We start from the raw sequence: 22,360 nt of genomic DNA, 5'->3' as shown, positions 1-22,360 counted from the left end.
GGAAATGAAGAGTTGCCAATGGTGCTGAACATTGTGCAATCATCACTGAGCATGCCCACTTCCGACCTAACGATGGAGGGAAGATCAATGATGAAGCAGCTGAAGATGGTTAGGCTGAGGACACTATCCAGAGAAATTCCTACAGATATGTCCTGGAGCAGAGATGACTGACGTCCAGAAAGCACAATCATCTTCCTATGTGTTAGGCAAGACTCCAACTGGTTGTAGAGCTTTCTAGGGCTAGGTTTTGCTAGGGTTCCTTGATGCCACACTCAGTCAAAAGCAGCCTTGATGTATAGGGCACTCTTGAGATCAGTTCTTTTGGCCATGTTTGGATCAAAGCACCAATGAGGTCAGGAACTGAATGGCACTGGTGGAACACAAACACTGGGATGTATCAGTGAAAAAGCTATTGTCATTCAATAGAACTGTCAATGACCCCTTCCAGCAAATTACTGATTATGGATAGTGGACTTACGTGAACATAATTGGATGGATTTAGATCTGTTTGCTTTTAGTTGTCAGGATAAACTTGGGCAAATTTCCATTTTGCCAGTGTCGTAATTATACTTGGGGCATTCATTGAACACTTTGCCATTCAGATGGAGGTCATCCATTGCGATGCCAAATTATTCCAAATCAAATCTCACCCAATGCTTGTACCTGCCTCTAGCTCGTATCTGCATGTAACTCATCCTAAAGCTATTTCTAGTTCTCTTCAAGCTCCCTTCACAAACCTGCTTCCTACTCCTTTCACACTATCCTCACTAACTGGTCAGCACCTAACCTCTCTTCCTGCGAGTGACTCTCTCTTCTTAGCTTCTCTTTCAGCCACCTCCCCTCTCTGCCAAAACACAACCATTAACCTCTTTGTCCATGGAGACTATCCTCAAATGCCTTTTCTTTCCAACATCTTTGAATGATAACTTCACAAGAATTATGAGTAGGCCATTTGGAACATTGAGCCTGCACTGCCATTTGATAATATCATGGCTAATTGGACTCGGGCACATTTCTGCTTGCCTCCCCGCCCCATAACTGGAGTCCCTTGCTGACCAAAAGGATCAGCACTCCCACTCTCTACTGACCTCCAAGGAAGAAAATTCCAAACATTAATGGCCTTCTGAGGGAAGAAATTCCTCTTCACTCTCTTAAATGGGAGACCACTTATTTTCACTCTGCATTCTTAGTTCTAGATTCCTCAATAAACAAATCAATATCAAAGCAGCATTCAGTCATTTAGCTGCTTGAGCCTGCCTTGTCATTCTAGATCATGGCTGAATATCTACGTCTACTTCACTCTCCCTCGCGATACCATATCCTTTGAGACCAGTAATAATGAGAAATCGATTAATCTCAGTCTTGAACATACTCAATGACTGAACTTTCACAGCTCTCTTAGATACAGAATTTCAAACATTCACAACCCTCTGAGTGAGGAAAAACCCCCTACAATGCTTGATTCTGATTTGGACCCTCTCCCCGTAAGGAAATTACTCAGATTCTATCTACCCTGACACGTCCTATCATCATTTTCAAATTTCAGCGTGGCTCCTCTCATTCTTCTTTACTCGAGAAAACATGGACCCAGTATATTCAAAGGACAGACCACCACCCCAGGGATCAGCCTGGTGAATCTTCGCCACACTCCCTCAACAGAAAATATATTTTCCCAAAACTGCAAAAGTGTTCCAAGGGTCTGCAGATTTGAAGCATGACATCTTTATTCCTGATGTCAAACCTTCTTGAAATAAATGCCAACATACTGCTTGCTTACCTCATTACTTGCTGCACCTAAACCTAGGTTTTCAGTGACTTATGTACAAAGACAACCAGGTCGTTTTAGATATCAGAAGAGAAACATTCACTCAGATCAACCCTAACAAGGCCCCTCACAACCTTATATTTTTCATTAAGATCAGCTTTCTTTCACCTAAACTCCAATGAGTATAAGCCCAACTTGCTTAACCTTTCCTCATAACACAACCTTTCATGCCAGGAAGCAACCCAGTTGACCTGCTTTAATTGTAGAGTCAATCCCCAAAATTGTTTCCATCTTTCCTGTCATTCAATGTTTAACCTGAAGCTGAGTTTTCAACACTCCCCAACTTCCACCAATGTAAACTCACTCATCTCCAAACCTGCCACAACTCATTCACTGCGGAAAACTTTTATCAACTCAAGTTTGATGCTTCCTATACTTTTCTGACTATCCTGATCTCTACTGTGCTCCAAACTTCAGCTCATCTAAGACAGATAATTTGAGCTGGTATGTGGTAAGCTACATTTGCGATACAAACAGTCCAGGCAATAACCATCTCAAACAAAAGAGATTCTAACCATTGCCTGTTCAATATCAACATTTACAGCTTACGATGAACCAGAAACTAAACTGAACTGAACTCACCAGATAATAACTGTGGCTACAAGCGCAGATCAAGGGCTAAGAACACTGTGGACTCCAAAATCTGTCCATCATCTACAAGGCACAAGTCAGGAGTGTGATGTAACACTCCTTACCTGCCTGGATGAGTGCAACTCCGACAACACTCAAGAAGTTTGACACCATCCAGGACAAAGTAACTCTTTTGATTGGGTCTGCGACTACCATCTTCAACACTCGCTCCTTTCACCATCAATGTACAATGGCAGCTGTGTGTACCGTCTACAAGATGCACTGCAGTAACTCACCAAAACTCTTTAGACAGCACCTTCCAATCCCATTGAGATAGACAAGGGCAGCAGATACATAACAACACAGCCACCGGCAAGTTCCCCTCCAAGCCACTCACTATCCTGCCTTGGAAATATATCACTGCCGCTGGGTTAAAATCTTTGAACTTCTTTCCTAACAACACTGTAGGTCTACCTACTCAAGAAGGTTCAAGAAGGCAATTCATCGTTACCTTCCCCAGGGCAATTAGGGATGGACAATAAATCCTGGCTTACTCAGCAAAGCCAGATCCCTGTAAATATAGAAGAAACAGAAAGTAGGAATTTGGAGTAGGACATTTGGCCCTTTGAGCTGCTCCAACATTCAATATAATCATGGCTAATCACCCAACTCATACCCATTATCCATTTTCTCCCTATATCCTTTAATCCTTTAAGTCCAAGAACTGTGTCTACATCTTTCTTTAAAGTCTTCAATGTTTTGGCCTCAACAGTTTCCTGTGGCAGAGAATTCCACAGGGTTACCACTGTCGCAAGAAGAGTTTTCTCCTCATCTCAGTTCTAAATGATTTATCTTGCATCCTTAGACTATGACCCCTGGTTCTAGCTTACCTGGTCATTGGGAACATTCTTCCATATTTCCCCTATCTAGTTCATTAGAATTTTATTGGTGTCTTTTAGATCCTCCTTCATTCTTTAAAATTCTAGTAAAGATAGTCCTAACTGATCTTGAAACATCTGCCCTGCTACCCCAGGATTCAGTCTGGAAAGACTTCATTACATTTGCTCCATGGCCATAATATTCTTCCTCAGATAAGGAGACCAAAACCGCACACAAAACTCTGGGTGTGGTCTCACCAAGGCCCTGTACAATTGCAACAAGACATCACTGCTCCTGAATTCGTTTGCAACAAAGGAAAAAATACTACTTTGTGTATCCTCATTCACATCAAGCTCTGTACATGCATCCACCTAGTCCTGACCAACACATTTGTTCTCGTTGCTCCAATGCATCAACTTTAACTCCTTTATTATTGCATTTAAGTATATTCACAGCTTCACCACTCCCACAATGTAGCCTCTCCTTGACCTATAAACCAGCCTACTTCCCTCACACAATTCTGTGTTTCCTGGAATTTGGCCTCTGCTGCATTTCCATCCCTTGATTTCCACTCAACACTGTAATGTTAACTGAGATAGTTGGTTAGCTTGCTGAGCTACTGGGTTATCGTGCACACATTTCATTACCATGCTGGGTAACGTCATCAGTGCAATGATCGTGAGGCACTGTTATTCTGTCTGGCTTGGTTTTTATGTGGGTTCAGTGCTGGGGTGAGTGTCACACTGCAACACACCAGAACTGAGCAAGGAAAATGAAGAACAATTACACAAAGTCTTCACTAACAACAGATACCCCATCAGCTTCATCCGCTGATGCCTGTCCAACGGACAATGCCAAGGAGACACTGTACCTACCAACACTGACCACCTCACCCTATGTGAAGAATATATCAGAATTAACTAGCAGGCTGTTACGACCACTAGGTATTATGATAGCACACCAACCAACTACGCCAAGTACTTACCAGGACAAAGAACCCCATACCCACAACACGCAGGGCCAACGTGGTATACAAAGTCCCTTGTAACAACTGCCATAGGCACTACATCAGGCAAACAGGAAGAAAACTAGCCATCTGATTGATGACTGGCAACTAAACAACATGATCCACTCTCTCTCATCTCCATACACACAGACCAAGAGATCCAACAATTTGGCTATGAAAAGTAACCATTCTTGGACAAGCCAGCTACAGACAATAGACAATAGGTTCAGGAGTAGGCCATTCTGCCCTTCGAGCCTGTACCATCATTCAATATGATCATGGCTGATCATCCTTAATCAGTATCCTGTTCCTGCCTTATCTCCATAACCCTTGATTCCACTATCCTTGAGAGCTCTATCCAACTCTTTCTTAAACGAATCCAGAGACTGGGTCTCCACTGCCCTCTGGGACAGAGCATTCCACACAGCCACCACTGGGTGAAGAAGTTTCTCCTCATCTCTGTCCTAGGGAGTTCTTGGAAGCCTGGTTTTCAACGAAACAGGCCATCAACAGGCACATCGAGATAGACCCAGTATAAAACCGCTGCAGAGAAGACCTGGAAGTGACACTCACCCCAGCAGACCAGACCTACTAAAAACCAAGCCAGACAGAACAACAGTGCCTCACGGACATTGCACTGATGATGTTACCCAGCATGGTAATGAAATGTCTGCACGATAACCCAGCATCTCGGCAAGCTAACCAACTACCTCAGCCACAACCCGAGCTACAAATCTTTGCGAAAATCTTAAATAATGTTCTTATTTGGAGATGCTGGTGTTGTACTGGGGTGTACAAAGTTAAAAATCACACAACACCAGGTTATAGTCCAACAAGTTTATTTAGAAGCACTAGCTTTCGGAGCGCTGCTCCTTCATCATTACTCTACATTTCCCCTGACTAACCTACATATCCTTGAACACTATGGGGTAATTGAGCATGGCCAATTCACATAACCTGCACACCTTTGGACTGTGGGAGGAAACCGGAGCACTCGGAGGAAACCCACGCAGACATGAGGGGAGAACCCACACAGACAGTCGCCCACGGCTGGAATCTAACCTGGCGCTGTGAGGCAGCAGTGCTAACCACTGAGCCACCGCGTCGCCCATGAAGGAGCAGCGCTCCGAAAGCTAGTGTTTCCAAATAAACCTGTTGGACTATCACCTGGTGTTGTCTGATTTTTAACTTAAATAATGTTCAATGTTTCAGCCCATGCTCCTGAATTCCATCCCCAAAATTCTTTGTCTCACGACCTTCAGCTCTTCCTTTTAGACCTCTCCAACCACTCTTATTTCACTTTATTTTATTCAGTTGTGTTCATAAGTGTCGCTGGCTGGGCCAGTATTTATTGCCTGTTTCTTATTGGTGTTGGGAAGGTGGCGGTGAGCTACTTTCTCAAACTGCCGAAGTCCAGAGGTAATGTTTTCTACATTAAAGGCACTCCACAAATATAATTGCTCTTTTAAATTACCATTTTGCTGCTAAATAAACATAAATAATAGTGAATAGCCCTTAGCCTGAACAAACAGTGATTTTGCACAATCATACAGTAATTCTTACCTTGATAAAGAGTGACCTAGACAGTTTGTGAGTAATCATTACCCTGAATAGTGACCCTATACGATTGCAATGAGTAAAATTTACTCTGTATAGTTACTCTCTAAATGAAATTCAGACTCAATAAGCAGAGAGTCTGTACGGTTACTTGAGTAAACCTTACTCTGAATAAAGAATGACTCTGTACAGTTGCACAATAAGTAACACTTATTCTGATTGGACTGTGATTCTGCAAGGCCATTCTACACACTTAATCCAACATTTAACCACCAATAGTTGCTGAATAGAATCACACATTAAAAGCTAAAGTACACTCATCATTTAGTCTTTTTCAACATTTTGTTTTTCTAGACAAGTAAGAAAGGTTGCAAGAAAAGATACTAACCCTGGCTCACACAATATCACTTTCACTCAATCTAATTCCCCTCCCATCTGAAAAAGGGTGAATGACACAGGCGCCGGAGCAACTTTTCTTCTGTGTTTAGTAAGAGCATACTGAGCTGGGTGGGAGCTAAACCCTGAAGTTGGGAAATGCCGACACAGTGAGAGAGAATGTGCACTGGGGTCAACAGGAGGGAGATTTCAGCAGAGGGAGTGAAGCAAGAACCAAGTCAGCAATCGAGCCTCTTATTTGTAACTGGTAGTGCCAGCATTTTACAGAGCGTACTGATCTCAGGTAAAAATAGTTCTGTTCTGGGTGGCAGGGCTCAGAAGCTTTACTGAAAGGGCTGAACTCTTTGAAGCTAAATTAAAACTCCTCACTTCATTTCCTGGGGCCAGGAGCTGAAGCAATTAATGTAACTGTTCCGACCCAAGATCTGGGGAGGAGACTGTAGCAAGAATATTTGTGTGAAATGCGAGAGGACAAATGAGCTGAAGAGTTGGCAGTAGCTGGCAAGACAGGTGAAGTGATCCAAGCTCTTCTGTTCCGTTTGTCCATATAGGGGGCATCGGCTTGACCTCGGGGCCTCCGATCGCAGTGAGAGTACACACGGGCTCAGATCTCTGTACGACTTCGATGGTGGTGGTGGTAGCGATGGCGATGAAGGTGATGGCGATGGCGATGGTAGCTGTCCACGCTCACTCTCAGGATGTGTAGAACAGCATGCCCCGCATGAACTTTTAACGTCTTGCTCTGCCACCAACACGATGGGAACACTGCTTCCAGCAAACACCTCGGACCGCGAACGAAACAACACAAACACATTGAAAGCATTGCGTGCAGGCTGAAGTATCAGAATGTGCAGAGACTCTACCCCAGCTCACTGGGTGAGATAAGAGTGTTTGGATTTTGAAGTACAGAAACATTTACAAATGTAGAAAGATGCTGATACGCAGACAGACAAGAAGATTTAAAGCTTTCATTTCCCCTCCCATCAAGTGAGAGAAATGCTGCAAATCAGTTGAAATATGGTCACTCAGGAGAAGTACAAACAGATTAGCAATGGAACAGCTGCAACAAGCCAGCATATTGAACACACTCTCGCATGAAAAGAAATCAAAACTTGCATTGCCAACAAATTAAATGAAAATACAAAATAAATTACACAGAAAGGAAATGTGGAGGCAATTCTGAAGCTGCCTAATTCCTATAGGAGAACACCTCATATTCATTCAACCCACAATTGGACTAATGCCTTCTCCTAATTCCTGTCACTCTTGTTTTATACCACAGGGAACAGGTATGAGATCCGCATGGCCATATATAGCCCACGCTGCTAATCATTTCCAATTCTACTGCAATATTAATCATAACAGTTTCATAATACACAGTACATGCTTTAAACACATCCATGTATACACTACGATCTATAAACAAACTTAAACTTATACATGCTTATAACATGCTCATGCATCACTATACATAATTCTAAATGTGATCATGCACGTTAAACTATAAAGGCACAATAAATACACCAATATATACACAACATGTACTTTTAGCACACCCACAGAGAAAGCAAGGTTATAATGTGGTTCGAAGATAAACAGAAGGAAAATAAAGTGAGGATTGTTCATGGGGTAGCAAAACTGATCAGGGAGGACATTAGAATGTTGGAAAGAGATGTTATTGAGGAAGTAACAGCAGAATTCATTTGACTGGAATTAAGAAGCAATATAGGGTCTGATCACAATCTATAGCCCTCCAATGTGTGTGTGTGTGTTAGAGAGAGAGAGAGAGAGAGAGAGAGAGAGAGAGAAAGCAAAAGACAGAAAGAAAGGAATAAATCTGTAGGGAAGTCACGGAGATGTGCAAGAACTGTAGAATTGCAATATTGAGGCATTTAAAAATCATTTGGGGAATGTAAGCTGGGTCAGCATTTATTGAACATTCTGAATTACAACATAGAACATTACAGCCCTTTGACCCTCGATGTTGTGCCGACCTGTGGAACAAATCTGAAGCCCATCTATTCTACACTATTCCATTTTCATCCATACAGTTATCCAATGGCCATTTAAACACCCTTAACGTTGGCAAGTCTACTACTGTTGCAGGCAGTGCATTCTATATACACCACATCAACTGCTTTACCCTCATCCACCTGTTTGGTCACCTTCTCAAAGAATTCAATAAGGTTTGTGATGCATGACTTACCCTTCACAAAACCGTGTTGACTATCCTTAATCAAATTATTCCTTTCTAGATGATTACAAATTCTATCTCTTATAACCTTTCCCAACATTTTACCCACAACCAAAGTAAGGGTCACTGGTCTGTAATTACCAGGGTTGTCGCTACTCCCCTTCTTGAACAATGGAACAACATTTGCTATCCTCCAATCTTCTGGCACAATTCATGTAGACAATGACAACATAATGATCAAAGCCTAAGGCTCTGCAATCTCCTCCCTGGCATCCCAGAGAATCCGAGGATAAATCCCATCCAGCCCAGGGGATTTACCTATTTTTACATTTTCCAGAATTGCTAACACCTCCTCCTTGCAAACGTCAATCCTGTCAATTCTAGTAGCTTGTATCTCAGCATTCTCCTCAACAACATTGTCTGTTTCCAGTGTGAATACTGACAAGAAAATACTCATTTAGCGCTTCCCCCATCTCCTCAGACTCCACGCACAACTTCCCACTATTATCCTTGATTGGGTCTAATTTTTCTCTAGTCATTCTTGTATTCCTGATATACCTGTAGAAAGCTTTAGGGTTTTCCTTGATCCTACCACTTCTCATGTCCCCTCCTGGCTAATTTGTAACTCTCAACTATTCTTCAGCAGGTGATGGTGAGCTGCCTTCTTGAACCAAAGCATTCCTTTTGCTGCAGGTAGACCCACAATGCCCTTTAGGAGGGAATTCAAAGATTTTGGCCCAGCGACAATGAAGGAATGGCAAAAGATTTCCAAGTCAGAATGGTGCGGGGTGTGGAGGGGAACATGCAGGGGTGGTGTTCCTGTGTATCTGTTGCCCTTGTCCTTCTCGATGGAAGTGGTTGTGGGTTTGGAAGATGCTGTCTGAGGGTCTTTGGTGAATTTGTGCAGTGCATCTTGTAGATGATACACACTGTTGCTACTGAGCATCGGTGTGAAGCGAGTGGATGTTTGTAGATTGTGCTGCCAATCAAATGGACTGCTTTATCCTGGATGGTGTCAAGCTTCACAGTAATGTGAGAGTAAGAAGGGAGAGAAATTTCTGGAATGTGTTTAAGGGAACATTCTTGCTCAGCAAGGTCAGTTGGTAAGTTGGGTCAAAGATCTGGAGTTCCCTCCTTAACTACATTGTGAGTATACCTACAACATGTGCACTGCAGTGGTTCAAGATTGCAGCTCACCACCATCTTCTCAAGGGGCAACTAGGGACATGCAATAAATGCTGGACCCAGCCAGTGAGGGCCCCGTCCAACAAGTAAATTAAAAATAAAACATGTTCTTAGCCAAATTAGAATAGAGCCCTTCTGGATCTGGTGCTGAGGAATGGGGTCAGCAAGAGCCATGAACCAAAAGTATGTCATGGAGCTTTTGGCTAAGGGTGAACACTAGACCAAAGACATTGGAGCAGAAGTAGGCCATTCAGCCCATCAAATCTGCACTGCCATTCAATGAGATTATGGTTGATTTAATAATCCTCAACAAACACAAACAAAACCAGAAATTGGTGGAAAATCTCAGCAGGTCTGGCAGCTTCTGTGGACAGAAGTCAGAGTTAACATTTCGGGTCCACTGACCCTTCCTCAGAACTCCTCTGATAATCCTCAATCCCACTCTCCTGTCTTATCTCCATCACCCTTGATTCCTTCACTATTGAAAAGTCTGTCTACTTCAGCCTTGAACATGCCTGATAATCAAGTGGACCAGCTTAAAGAGAGAAAGCAGCGAATTATGCCAATGGTTATCTATGATTGCTGAATTTCTATGTAAATAATTTGGATATTGGAACACTGACTAAAATTTAAAACTTGTATACGATACCAAATTTCGATGACTTAGCAACAGTTAGCGTGATATGAATATGGATATAAACAAGCTAGCAGAAAGGACAGGCATGGGGCAGATGGAGTTTAATAGACCAATATGAGGCATTCAATTGTGGCAGAAGAGAGAGGAAGAAGCAATATATACTTCATGGCACAATTCCAAGGAGTGGAGAAATCTGGAAATTCATGGTGCATTGAACTTTGAAGGTGGAAGGACATAATGAGAGAGTGAGTGACAAAGCATAAAGGGTCTTGGACTTTGTAAATAAACGCAATGCATACAGAAGCAGTGAGAGCAGGCTTTGTTTTCCTTGGAACAAAGGAAATGGGGAAGAGGTGTAAAAATCAATGATCATTTGTTCAGATAAGGTAGACAAAAGTAAAGTTCTTCCCATTAGCTGATAGCATGGTTATAAAATGTTGGGCAAGAGATACAAAGGGGAATGTGAGCAATAAGTATTTTCCAGTGAGTGGTAATAATCTGGAAGGCGATGCCCATGAGGGTGGTGGAAGTAGAGATGATTATTTGAAAAGGAAATTATTCAAAGTCTCTGACATATCTTTCTGTTCTAGCATTAATTCCTCAGTCTCTAAGGGCCATTCACTTTAGCTACTCTCCTTTTTATGCAATAGTATAAGCTTTTACTGACTTTTTATTTCTTGCTCATTTCTATTCTTAATCCTTTTTAGGCATAATTCACTAGCTCATAAAATTATCCCAATTTCTGCTTACCACTAATCTTCGTAGTACTTACTTGCAATTTAATACTGTCCCCAACTTTGCTTAGTTATCCATTGGTGATGCATTCTTCTCAGAGTCTTTCTTTCTCAATGTAGTATATCTTTTTGTGAGTTATGAAATATTTCCTTAAATGCTTGCTGTTATCCCTTTTATCACTCATTCAGGGGATGTGGGTATCGCTGGCTGGACCAATGTTTATTGTCCTTCCCCAATTACCAATGAGAAGGTGGTGAGCTTCCTTCTTGAACTGCTGCAATCCATTTCGTGTAGGTGCATGCACAATTTTGTTAGGGAAGGGAATTCCAGAATTTTAATCCAGGATACTGAAGGAATGGGGACATAATTCCAAATTCTCCTTACTGAATGGTGGAGGAGTGGGCCAAATAGCCTATTCTTGCTTCCAAATTCATAAGTTCTTTTTGCTCCTGAAGCATTGCACTGACCAAAGCTCAAGCTCCAGCTCATCAGCTCTGAGCCAAAGTTCCTTGAGCTGCAGACACGTATTGCAGATGTGGATGTTGGAGATCACACTGACGTTCACCTGCTCCCACAGGCCACAGCTGCAATACATCACCTGTCCTGCCATCTCCATTACACTTTGTTTAACTATTTAGATCTTCAAGTTACAAAATATTACACAACAATTATTTCTAGTTATATTAAGTTTACTTGTTGAGTCATGAATGTAACACAGGACTGATACCTCCCTGGCAGGTGTTTAAACTACAGCCTCATCAAATAAACAACTACCTGCTTGCAAGAGATGCAATGGGAATGTAAGGAAGAATGTTATTACACAGACAGTGGTGATGACCTGAAGTTCATAGCCTACACAGGAGGTGGAGTTAGAGACAGTCGATGATTTCAAAAGAAACTAGGCAGGCATTTGTTGGTAATAACTTTGTGGGACAGGGACAGAGTGTGTGAATGAGACTGGGAGTTGGCATGGATTCCACGAGCCAAATGGTCATGTTCTGAGCAGTAATGGCTCTATAACTATGCATATTATAAACAAACACATGAATACATATCACATGTATTAATAAACATCAAACACACACTACAGAAACTAAACAAACATATAAAATGTACTGCCTGGTTAAAGTATGCCTTTCACATAGACAAGACACTGACAAAGTCTGTAACGCACACGCCAAATGTTACAAACGAGTGTAACAAACACAAGGTACACTACAAATGAGCTATCATGGAGCAGTACACACATGCCTGATATTAAAGGATGCAGAGTGAGAGAAGAGCATTCGGGATACTGGAAGTTACAGAGCTGGCACTGAGACACATGGGTTGGGTGACTATCCTGCCCATTTGATCTATTTTCTAAGTGGCATACCCAGATCAAAGGATAAAGCACAGGCCTGAAACTTGTGGTATAAACAGACAGCCTTCAACTGATCACCACAATGAAACACCTGATTACAGGTAGAAAACAACACAAGTACACTTGGGGCTCATGAATCACAAAGTCTGATCTCATTCAGTTCTTTCATCTCATAATAAGCCAGTGATAGCATTATTTCCCACCCTCTTACAAACAGAGAATGCTAAACATCATTTTGAACAGTTTAAGAAAGCTAATACCTGATCAGATATTGATGCAGTGTTTTATGTCCAGGACACAAGTATTAATACCTCTTAATGGAGCAAGCAGTGGATGGTATGGCACCAATGCTGCTACAGGTATCCATCACATCTAGTGTATTATCTGAAAACTTTTCTGGTAGCTTAGGTTTTCTAATGTATTTTTTTTAAACTAGGATTATAACAGGAGCAGCCACTTAACTGAAACTGAGTGAGATCTGACAATGTCAATAGATTATGAGGGGTTAGCCCCTGCCCCATAGTACTTGCTGAGGGACCTAGGATATTCTGACATTATGGAAACAGATTCCACTGAGAATGGACCAAGAAGTATAACACTACTTACCTGCTTGATGGGGATAGCTCGCCCACTCCCAATATTGTCTGGTTTACCATCTATGCTTTTCTTGTCTTTATCGGTGTCACTGCCCTTTCGAGACTGAAAGTAGAGAAGGAAAAACTGAAATTTAAAAACGGTATTGTAAAAGGTTTTTTCCCCAAACTCCTAAAGAACTCACTCTTCTCCCAACATCCGTCAAGAAACCTATGCCACCTCACACCAGATCCTTGTTCCTTCCTAACCACATCACCCCACCCAACTTACAAACTCACTCCTCTCCAAATACATACCTCAGGACTCCTCCTCATGGCCCAGCACTGCGAGTCTCCAGCCAAAAGCTGACTGTCTCCACAACTCTGAAATCTACCTGACAAATAGCGTAGGTATTTCCAGTGAACATAAAGTTGGTTAAACAGAACCTGATAAAGTAATGACTCATCAGCCTACTATTGATTATGGGTGAGGTGTTGGAATGGGGTCATCAACAGTGCAACTGAAAAGCTCACTGAGATTTTCCAGACCTCACTCCAGTCTTGGTTCAAAGACAGACCTAAGAGCTGAACTCCAGAGGGAAGGTCTGCTTCTCCTGAGCAATTAGGGATGGTTAAGAAATGCTGGTCTAGTCAGTGAACCCCACATCCAATGAATGAACTGTAAAAAATGTGAGATGAGAAAAAGTGCCCTCAACATCAAGGCCACATTGAACTGATTGGCATCAAGGAGCATAAGGAAAATTGGAATCAATGGGAAAGTTGGGTGTGGAAAATAGTTGTCAGAGGTCAGTCATTTCAGGTGCAGGTCATTTCTGCAGGAGTTCCTCAGGGTAGTGCCCTCGGCCCAACCATCTTCAGCTGCTTCATCAATGAGCTTCCTGCCATCATAAAGTCAGAAGTGGGAATGTTCACTGATGATCACACAATGTTCAGCACCATTCATAATTCCTCAGATGCTGAAGCAGTCCATTTCCAAATGCAGTAAGATCTGGACAAAATCCAGGTTTGGGCTGATAGGTGATAAGTAACATTCGTGCAACACAATTTGCAGACAATGACCATCTCCAACAAGTGAGAATCTACCTCCCTGACATTAAATGGCATTACCATCACCAAATCACGAAACTATACAGTTAAAGCAAGCTTTCACCACTTCTGTACTCAAATTCTCTTGCAGGAAAGACTAACATTCCATTAGCCTTCCTAGTAGCTTGTTGCACCGACATTTTAGCTTCAGCAACTTGTTGATGGGGACACCCAAGCTTCTTTGCACATGTACTTTTCAACTCACAACAACTTTCACAACATGCGCTTTGTTCCCAAGCAGTATTGAATGCAATTAATACTTTGGAAGTTAAATGTAGTAACTACTTGGAACTGCCTGTTCCTGAATGTTATAATATTCACAGATTACTGAAATGTACAATAAAAAAAAGAATATGAAATTGGAAGCTCACTGATGTATGCCAATCAAATTCTACTATGGATCTGAGCCAAAGCTTAGGCTAGCACTGTAGTAACTTTCTGAAGAAATGATACGAGTTAAAGCTCTGTCTTTTCTCTAAACATCAGTCTGTCTCTCTCTTCCTTTAAAGTTGTCTTATAACCTAAATCTATGGCCAAAAATTCTAGCTACACACCAGTCACTTTCCTTAACTCATTGTCAATTTTTATCTGTAGTCAATTACCTTTAGTCAAATTGTATTTGTTATGTTAAGAGGTGCCACGGGACATAAAACAGCAGAATGAATGCAAGTTATTGTTGTGGGTGGATGTTTAGAATCCTTCGGCACCATCTGGACAGTAGGCAGTTCACCTGATTTCAGCCAAACCAATACGAATAAAAGCAAGTTAACCCTCTTTGGTTTCTGCTGCTTATTGTATCTTATTAAAGGCAAAGTGTTGTTACATAAACATTCACCTTTTTAAGAAACTTGCTGCATAAAAACACACCAGTGCAATTACAAGGCTCAGATTATTATTAAACACTGAAGCCAAGAGATGCCTGCGCAAATCACATTCTCAGTTGTGCACTCACTGTGAAAATGTTGGAACGTCGCTTGGATTGTTTGCGGATGGGGGTGGGAGTGCTGGACGCGGCAATTGTTTCAATTCGCAATTCCTTCTGGCTCATACTGGGTGTGGACGGCACAGATGAAGAATAGTCACTGAAAACCCCTCCATTAGCAGCCTGTGGGATTCACAACAAATTAAAACCAGGAAGACAGCACAACACTCTCTAAACAGGCCTCACTGTCTAAGTGAATATATTAAACAGGCCATCACCCCAAAACAACAATTTTAAATTATACTCCTAAAACACCTCAAGATCCTGAAAGGGTCTATAAATTTAAATCTTAGCTGTGCAATAGTTCCAACTAAGACTACAGATGAAATGCTTAACTCCTTCATTTAACTATCTCCAGTCAAAAGGACAGTTCAGTGTGTCTTTACATTTGTGTGTGCTTACATCTGTTTTGTTCCTTACCTGTCTCTCGTTAGTAGCAACCAACATATTAGGAGAGACTGGTTGTTGCACATTTACATGGAACATCAAACAATACATTGGGCATCTCACTCACCACACAGCTGGAACAACGTTCTATTCTTAATCTTTCCTGGCAGATGGGCATCACTGGCTGAGCCAGCAGATATTGCCCATCTCTAATTTCTCTGGAGAAGGTGGTGGTGAGCTGCTTTCTTGAATTGCTGTAGTCCATATGCTGTGGTTATATCCACAGTACTTTTCTGTACTCTTTTTGGTACAACTGATTGGCTTGTAGACCATTTCAGAGAACAGATATGAGCAAAACACATTGCTATGGTTCTAAGCACAGACTGAGTAATGACTGCAGGTTTCCTTCTGAATCAAAGAGTGTTTAATGACAATATCAGATAATTATAGCAGGCACAAGCTTTCAATCTTTTTATGATTAATTGAATTTTTAAATTAGTTCATCCAATTTTTATATTAATGCTCACCCCCTGCACCTCTGGATGACAAACAGTGGCATTCCTACTTGTACCATTGTTTCCTGTCAAGTTTTGATAGACTAACTGGCACAGTCAGCAGAGCCTCACCTGGTTAATGTGCACAGATGGGATGGAGGCAGTTGGAACGGAGGAATGACTCGGAGAGTTTGGCAGTGATTTGCAGGGTCCAATCGATAACTGCTGCTTCTTACGTAACGCCACAATCTTCTGAGCCACTAAATGAGTGAACAGCAGGGACGTTAGGCTTTCTGACAGAGCTTATCGGGTTTCTACAGAAATCTGCCAAAGACAGATTTAGTTTCCTCTCCCTGTAAAGATATTGACTCTGGTTCAGCAAAGTTTCAACACTTCCAGGTACTTCAGACAAGCAACCGTCAGTGAGCAGAGAATTCAATTGTCAGCAAACTATTTACATCTGTAGCAATACCACCATTGATTCAAAAGTTCTACTCACCCCTCCCTAGCAACCAGTACTGAGACCATTTCAATTGCAAGCCCAGTTGAGATCAGTTTTATTCCAACCAATTGCTTTTTTTTGTGGAGGAGTGGATAGATACTACAAACCAGACATTAGATCTGTAGCAGTAACAAAGTTCTCACTCAAATGCCAACAGACTGACACCCTATTGCGAGTTGCAATACTACAATCAACCAGCAAAGAGGGCTGTGAGACCTGTGACTTCAGTTGGAACAACACCACCATCTGCCAGTAACTCAATGGTACTGCAGCCACACAACCATGAGTGAAGTTTAACGTTGTCAGTAACATGGGTTAAAAACAATTAATTATTAAAAGAACTATGGTGAACAACATTCTGTCAACAGAAGGGAAAAGAGCAGGTACAATAACTGAAAATCAGGCACGTAGTGCTGAAACAACCTTTTAGCCCTTATCCAATAGGCTTAAGATTTCCGTGCAGACTGGGTCAAAGCTTAGAAAGTTGATGGGCAAACTGACCATGGCATTATGTCAGAGGACAATATTCAGTCAGAGGAGTGAAAAGGAATGTGGAAATGATCGAAGACAGCATAATTCAGGGGGTAAATACGTTCTCTCCAGACACAGTTTGAATTCTAACTATTGCGTTATTTACCTGGTGCCACTTTTTAAAAATTCATTCACAGGATGAAGTCATCGGTGGCCAGGCAGCATTGATTGCATATCCCTAATCACCCAGAGGGCAGTTAAGTGTCAGCCACTTAGCTGTGGGTCTGGAGTCACATGGAGGCCAGACCAGGTAAGGACAGCAAGGTAAAAACAAGTACTGCAGATGCTGGAAACCAGAGTCTAGATTAGAGTGGTGCTGGAAAAGCACAGCAGGTCAGGCAGCATCCGAGGAGCAGGGAAATCGACGTTTTGGGCAAAAGCCCATCATCAGGAATAGAGGCAGGGTGCCTGCAGGGTGGAGAGATAAATGAGAGGGGGGTGGGGGTGGGGAGAAAGTAGCATAGAGTACAATAGGTGAATGGGGGTGGGGTTGAGATGGGAGGTCAGAGAGGAGGGTGGGGAAGGTAACAAAGAGTACAATGGGTGAGTGGGGGTGGGGATGGAGATGATAGGTCCCTAAAGCGCTCTGCGAGGAGGCGTCCAGTCTCTCCAATGTAGAGGAGACCACATCGGGAGCAACGGATACAATAAGTGATATCGGTGGATGCGCAGGTAAAACTTTGATGGATGTGGAAGGCTCCTTTGGGGCCCTGGATGGAGGTGTGGGCGCAGGTTTTTCAATTCCTGTGGTGGCAGGGGAGGGTGCCAGGGAGGGAGGGTGGGTTGTTGGGGGGCGTGGACCTGACCAGGTAGTCACAGAGGGAATGGTCTTTGTGGAAAGCGGAAAGCACCAGGGGGTTCTGTCCTTGTTATAGTTGGAGGGGTGGAGTTTGAGGGGCAGAGGGGCGGGATGTGGATGAGATGCGGTGGAGGGCATCTTTAACCACGTGGGAAGGGAAATTGCGGTCTCTAAAGAAGGAGGCCATCTGGTGTGTTCTGTGGTGGAACTGGTCCTCGTGGGAGCAGATACGGCGGAGGCGGAGGAATTGGGAATATAGGATGGTATTTTTGCAGGAGGTAGGGTGGGAAGAGGTCATTGGGAATACGGTATTTCACTTCCCTAAAGGACATTAGTGAACCATATGGGTTTTTCTTGACAATTCATCTGGATATTTATTGAAGTCAAATTCCATCATCTGCCATGGTAGGCTTTGAACCAAAGTCCCCAGAACATTATCTGGGTCTGTGGGTTAACAGTCCAGCGATAATACCACTAGCTATCACCTCCTCCTGGGGATATCTCCTTATGGTTGGAGGCCCTAACTTGGGGTGGAAGAGGGAGGATCCAGTTGTTGTCATCATCCACATCAGAACCAATGACATTGGTAGAACTGAGAATGAATAATCTCAGGATTGTTACCGAAGTTGTTCAAAAACAGAAATTGGAGCAAACAGAAGCAGAAATTTGTGGCTGAAAGATTTGCATGGGAGAAAGGGGTTTCAATAGCAGCAATACTAAGGAAAGAGAGAGTTCCTTCAAGAGACAAGCACCAGTTAAAGTAAGTCGGCTTCAGTGAGCCGAGAAATCTAACAATGAGAGCAAGAGAAACATCTTTAAACTGAAACAGCAAAGTTGGACAGGGATTCAGGAAAAGTTAAATGCAGGAAAGGTGACAAAAACATTAACGGTGCAGAGAAAAGTCGGGATTTAAATAACAAAAATAACCAGAATGTGTGGGGAAGGCATAGAGAAAGCGTCAAAGGCCAAGACTGTAGAAGATCACATCACATAACAGAAAAAAAGTTAAAAGCTAGAGATGTTATCAAATTGAGTAAATCATTAATAATATGGATAGTTAACAGTCAAGATGGATGGGACAGTAAGTGGCTGGGTTATCTTTTCTGCTTTTTGTGTACACGATATACCTGGGCAATTTGCCATGTGGTTGGTAGATGCCAGTGTCGTGACTGTACTGGAACAAACTGGCTAGGGAAATGGCAAGTTCAGGAACACAAGTCTTAGCAGAAATCTGATATAGATATATAAGGTTATGAGAGGCATAGACAGGGTGGATAGAAAGCAGTTGTTTCCCTCAGCTGAAGGGTAAATAAAAAGAGACACATTTTTATGGTGAAAGACATGAGGTTTAGAGGAAAGTTGAGGAAACAATTTTTCACCCAAGTTAGCAGCCTCTATCAGGGAACTCAGATTCTATTAGGAGGAGGAGCCAGTGTTGGACTGGGGTGCACATAGTTTAAAATCACACAATGTCAAGTATTATATGGACTATATGATTTTGGCGTTGTATGATTTTTAATCATATTCTATGAGGTCCACCTGGCTGATCTTGCTTTAATCACTACATCCCTCCCTCGTGAGGTCCGGGATATAGGCCTGTTATTTCTCTTGTAGCCTCTCCTGGGGTGTTTTCATACCAGTTCTGTTCCTTTGACTCAGCCTTGGATACTGACGGCATGTACCAGACCATAGTCTGCCTCTTGCACTCGGAGCATCTTGGAAGAAATTCATCCTCTTCTTTTTATTAGATTAGATTAGATTAGATTAGATTACTTACAGTGTGGAAACAGGCCCTTCGGCCCAACAAGTCCACACCGACCCGCCGAAGCGCAACCCACCCATACCCCTACATTTACCCCTTACCTAACACTAGGGGCAATTTAGCATGGTCAATTCACCTAACCTGCACATCTTTGGACTGTGGGAGAAAACCGGAGCACCCAGAGGAAACCCACGCAGACACGGGGAGAATGTGCAAACTCCACACAGTCAGTTGCCTGAGACGGGAATTGAACCCGGGTCTCTGGAGCTGTGAGGCAGCAGTGCTGCCCAGGCGGGGGTAAAGCTGTCAAGGCTGCGACATTTATTTAATTTATTATTGTCACACGTACTTAGGTACTATAAAAAGTTTGTTTTACATGCAGTACAGGCAGATCATAACAAAAGATCATAGGTTGATTGAATAAAGTGAGAAAAGATCAACATTAGATTCAAAATTTGAGAGGTCCATCTCAGACTCCGAAGTTTCTTCGACACCAGACAGAGGGGAAAACCCACAGGTTCCGAAAGACTTTCCGGCTGTTCTGAGGGACCAGATACATTTTGCTCCTGCCCGTTAGTGAGTCTGCAGCCTTCATGTGGTCCATGTGCTTGTTCAGGACAATCTCACCGACCCAAAGTTTGTACATCGGGGACCCGACCTCATAGTAACCATGCCTCTTACCCATGCAGGGCCATTCCTGTGGTTTCGGCACCAAACTTTGTGATCAGAAGTAAACTGTTTCTCTTGTGTCCCTGATGCTGTTTCACCCTCCTCCCTAGGTCCGGGAAGATCAGATTTAACCTGCCGCCGAGTCTTTTTCCCGTTAGTAACTCCGCCGGAGCTATCCCTGTAGTTGCATGAGGTACGATAATCAAAGAGAAACCAGGGCAGTTTGGTTCCTTTCAGCCCGCCTTCAAAGTTTGGTTGGTCTTTCTGCCAGGCCATTGGACAACGGATGGCATGGAGCTATCCTTATATGCCGAATGCCATTTGACTTCTGGAAATACTTGAATTTGCTGCTGGTAAATGATGGTCTACTGTCTGTGACCAACACTTCCAGGATTCCGTGTATTGCGAAAGACGCGGACACCCTTTCTGACATTGTCCCATGTTTGATGAATGAACTCTATACACATTCAACCATTTTCAATGGGCATCCACAATGGCTAAGAACATTAAGCCCATGAAAGGACCTGCATAATCGATGTGTAACCGAGTCTAGGCTTTACTCAGCCATTTCCACAGTAATGTTTGTCCTTGTTGGCATTCTGGGCACTGTCCCACCAATGCAGCTGTGTCTGCATCCAATCCTGGCCAGCAGACATAACTTCTCACCAACATCTTCATTTTGGAAACTCCTTGATGACCCTGGTGGAATTCAGCCATATGTGGCAAAACCTTTGCTCAGGCCAATCACTCTTGCTCCAGCAAGATTTCAATTCTGCTGGTGTTGCCCTTTTGTTGCTCCGCTCACCACCAGCTGGTTTAGGTTTGCCAGGACCAGGTCTTTTTGTGTCCACAGTCTGATTTTGTCAGCGGTGACCAGAAGGATGCCCACAAAGTTTGTTCTGATTTGGATGTTGCTAATTCAACTGTTCCAAGGCAGGTGTAGGTGAGTTTTCCAGAATGTGCACTCACCTGGATACCTAAAGGTTTGAGGCAAGGAAAAGTCTCCTCGGGTCCCTAAAGTATAAATTCTGAGAGCAAAAAAAAATCTAAGAAAAACAGTGAAGGAAGAAAAAGGAGCAATGTCTCCTGACTGGAGTCCTGCCTATAGACACAGCTTTCTGAAATGGAACCTCAGCAATGGAACGTACAAGATCAGAACGTGACATTACCATCCTGGAAGACCCGTTCTACATTCAGTCCATAGGTAGCACATGTCTCGTAGTACGTGCATCGCTTCAAGTCATTGGACAGCTTCCGTGCTCGAGCATCATCGATAACCCGAGGGTTCGTTGCACTGATTGCATCTAATGAATAAATCAACTGCAGGTGGTTAATGAACAGTCACAAAATAATAGATTAAGACAAACATAGAATCACAGAATGGTTTACATTGTTAGGCCCATCATGACCCACCAACACTTTGCAAGAGCAACTGTATGAGTCCATTCTCCCACATTCTCTAAGACGCCCTGTAACTTTACTTCTTTCAAAGAATGATCCATTTACCTTTTAATTTAATCTGCCTCCATGACACATAATCAGGCAATACATTTCAGATTCCAAGTATGCATTGCAAAATAAAACTTGCCTTGCAATTTAATTGTTTATTTTGTCAATTATCTTCAATCTGGGCCCTCTCATTCCCGATCCTTTCACCAACAGAGACAGTTTCTCCCCATTGACTCTTGTGCAGACCCCTCATGATTTTGAACAGCTAGACCAAATTTCCTCATAACCATCCTTCTCCAAGTAGAACTCTTCCAACTTCTCCAAACTATCTACATAACTGAAGTTCCTCATTGCTGGCACCATTCTTGTGAATCTATTCCAGATTCTGTCTAAATTGTTCCTGAAGTGTGGTGCCCAGAATTAGACATGGTACTCCAGGTGAGCTAAACCAATATTTATTAAAAGTTTGTCAGAACAGTTTTCCTTCTTCCACTTTGTCCCTGTTATAAAGCCCAGAATCCTATGTGCCGTAATGACATATCTCTCAACCAGCAGTGCCATGCTCATCAATATGTGCACAGCTCCCTCAGCTCCTGCACCACCTTTAGAACTGCCCTCTTTGTTTTGAATTGTCTTACTTTACTCATCTTGCTCAAATCTATCAGTTCACGCTTCCCTGTATTAAATTTTATCTGCCATGTGTAGGTACCAATTGTCTGTGGCTAGTGAAGTTTATCAGTATTCCCCTCAGCCTTCACA

At 42.7% G+C, this 22,360-nt stretch overlaps 1 protein-coding gene across 1 annotated transcript in view; it reads right to left on the bottom strand.

Annotated features, from left to right (window-relative positions):
• agap3 (ArfGAP with GTPase domain, ankyrin repeat and PH domain 3) overlaps nucleotides 1-22,360 on the bottom strand; it is a 375,300-nt gene that overhangs the window by 271,624 nt on the left and 81,316 nt on the right. The window contains exons 6-9 of the mRNA XM_043687548.2: nucleotides 21,322-21,456; nucleotides 16,022-16,149; nucleotides 14,979-15,131; nucleotides 12,954-13,046 (exon numbers count right to left, since the gene is read on the bottom strand). Of these exons, the coding sequence (XP_043543483.2) occupies nucleotides 12,954-13,046; nucleotides 14,979-15,131; nucleotides 16,022-16,149; nucleotides 21,322-21,456 (509 nt within the window). The remainder of the gene's footprint in view (nucleotides 1-12,953; nucleotides 13,047-14,978; nucleotides 15,132-16,021; nucleotides 16,150-21,321; nucleotides 21,457-22,360) is intronic.

The sequence above is a fragment of the Chiloscyllium plagiosum genome, unplaced genomic scaffold, assembly GCF_037043375.1.
Source record: "Chiloscyllium plagiosum isolate Xiang-an unplaced genomic scaffold, Cpla_swu_hap1 HiC_scaffold_4, whole genome shotgun sequence".
Lineage (NCBI taxonomy): Eukaryota > Metazoa > Chordata > Chondrichthyes > Orectolobiformes > Hemiscylliidae > Chiloscyllium > Chiloscyllium plagiosum.
The sequence above is the reverse complement of the archived record's forward strand: the minus strand, read 5'-3'. Positions and strand labels throughout refer to the sequence as shown.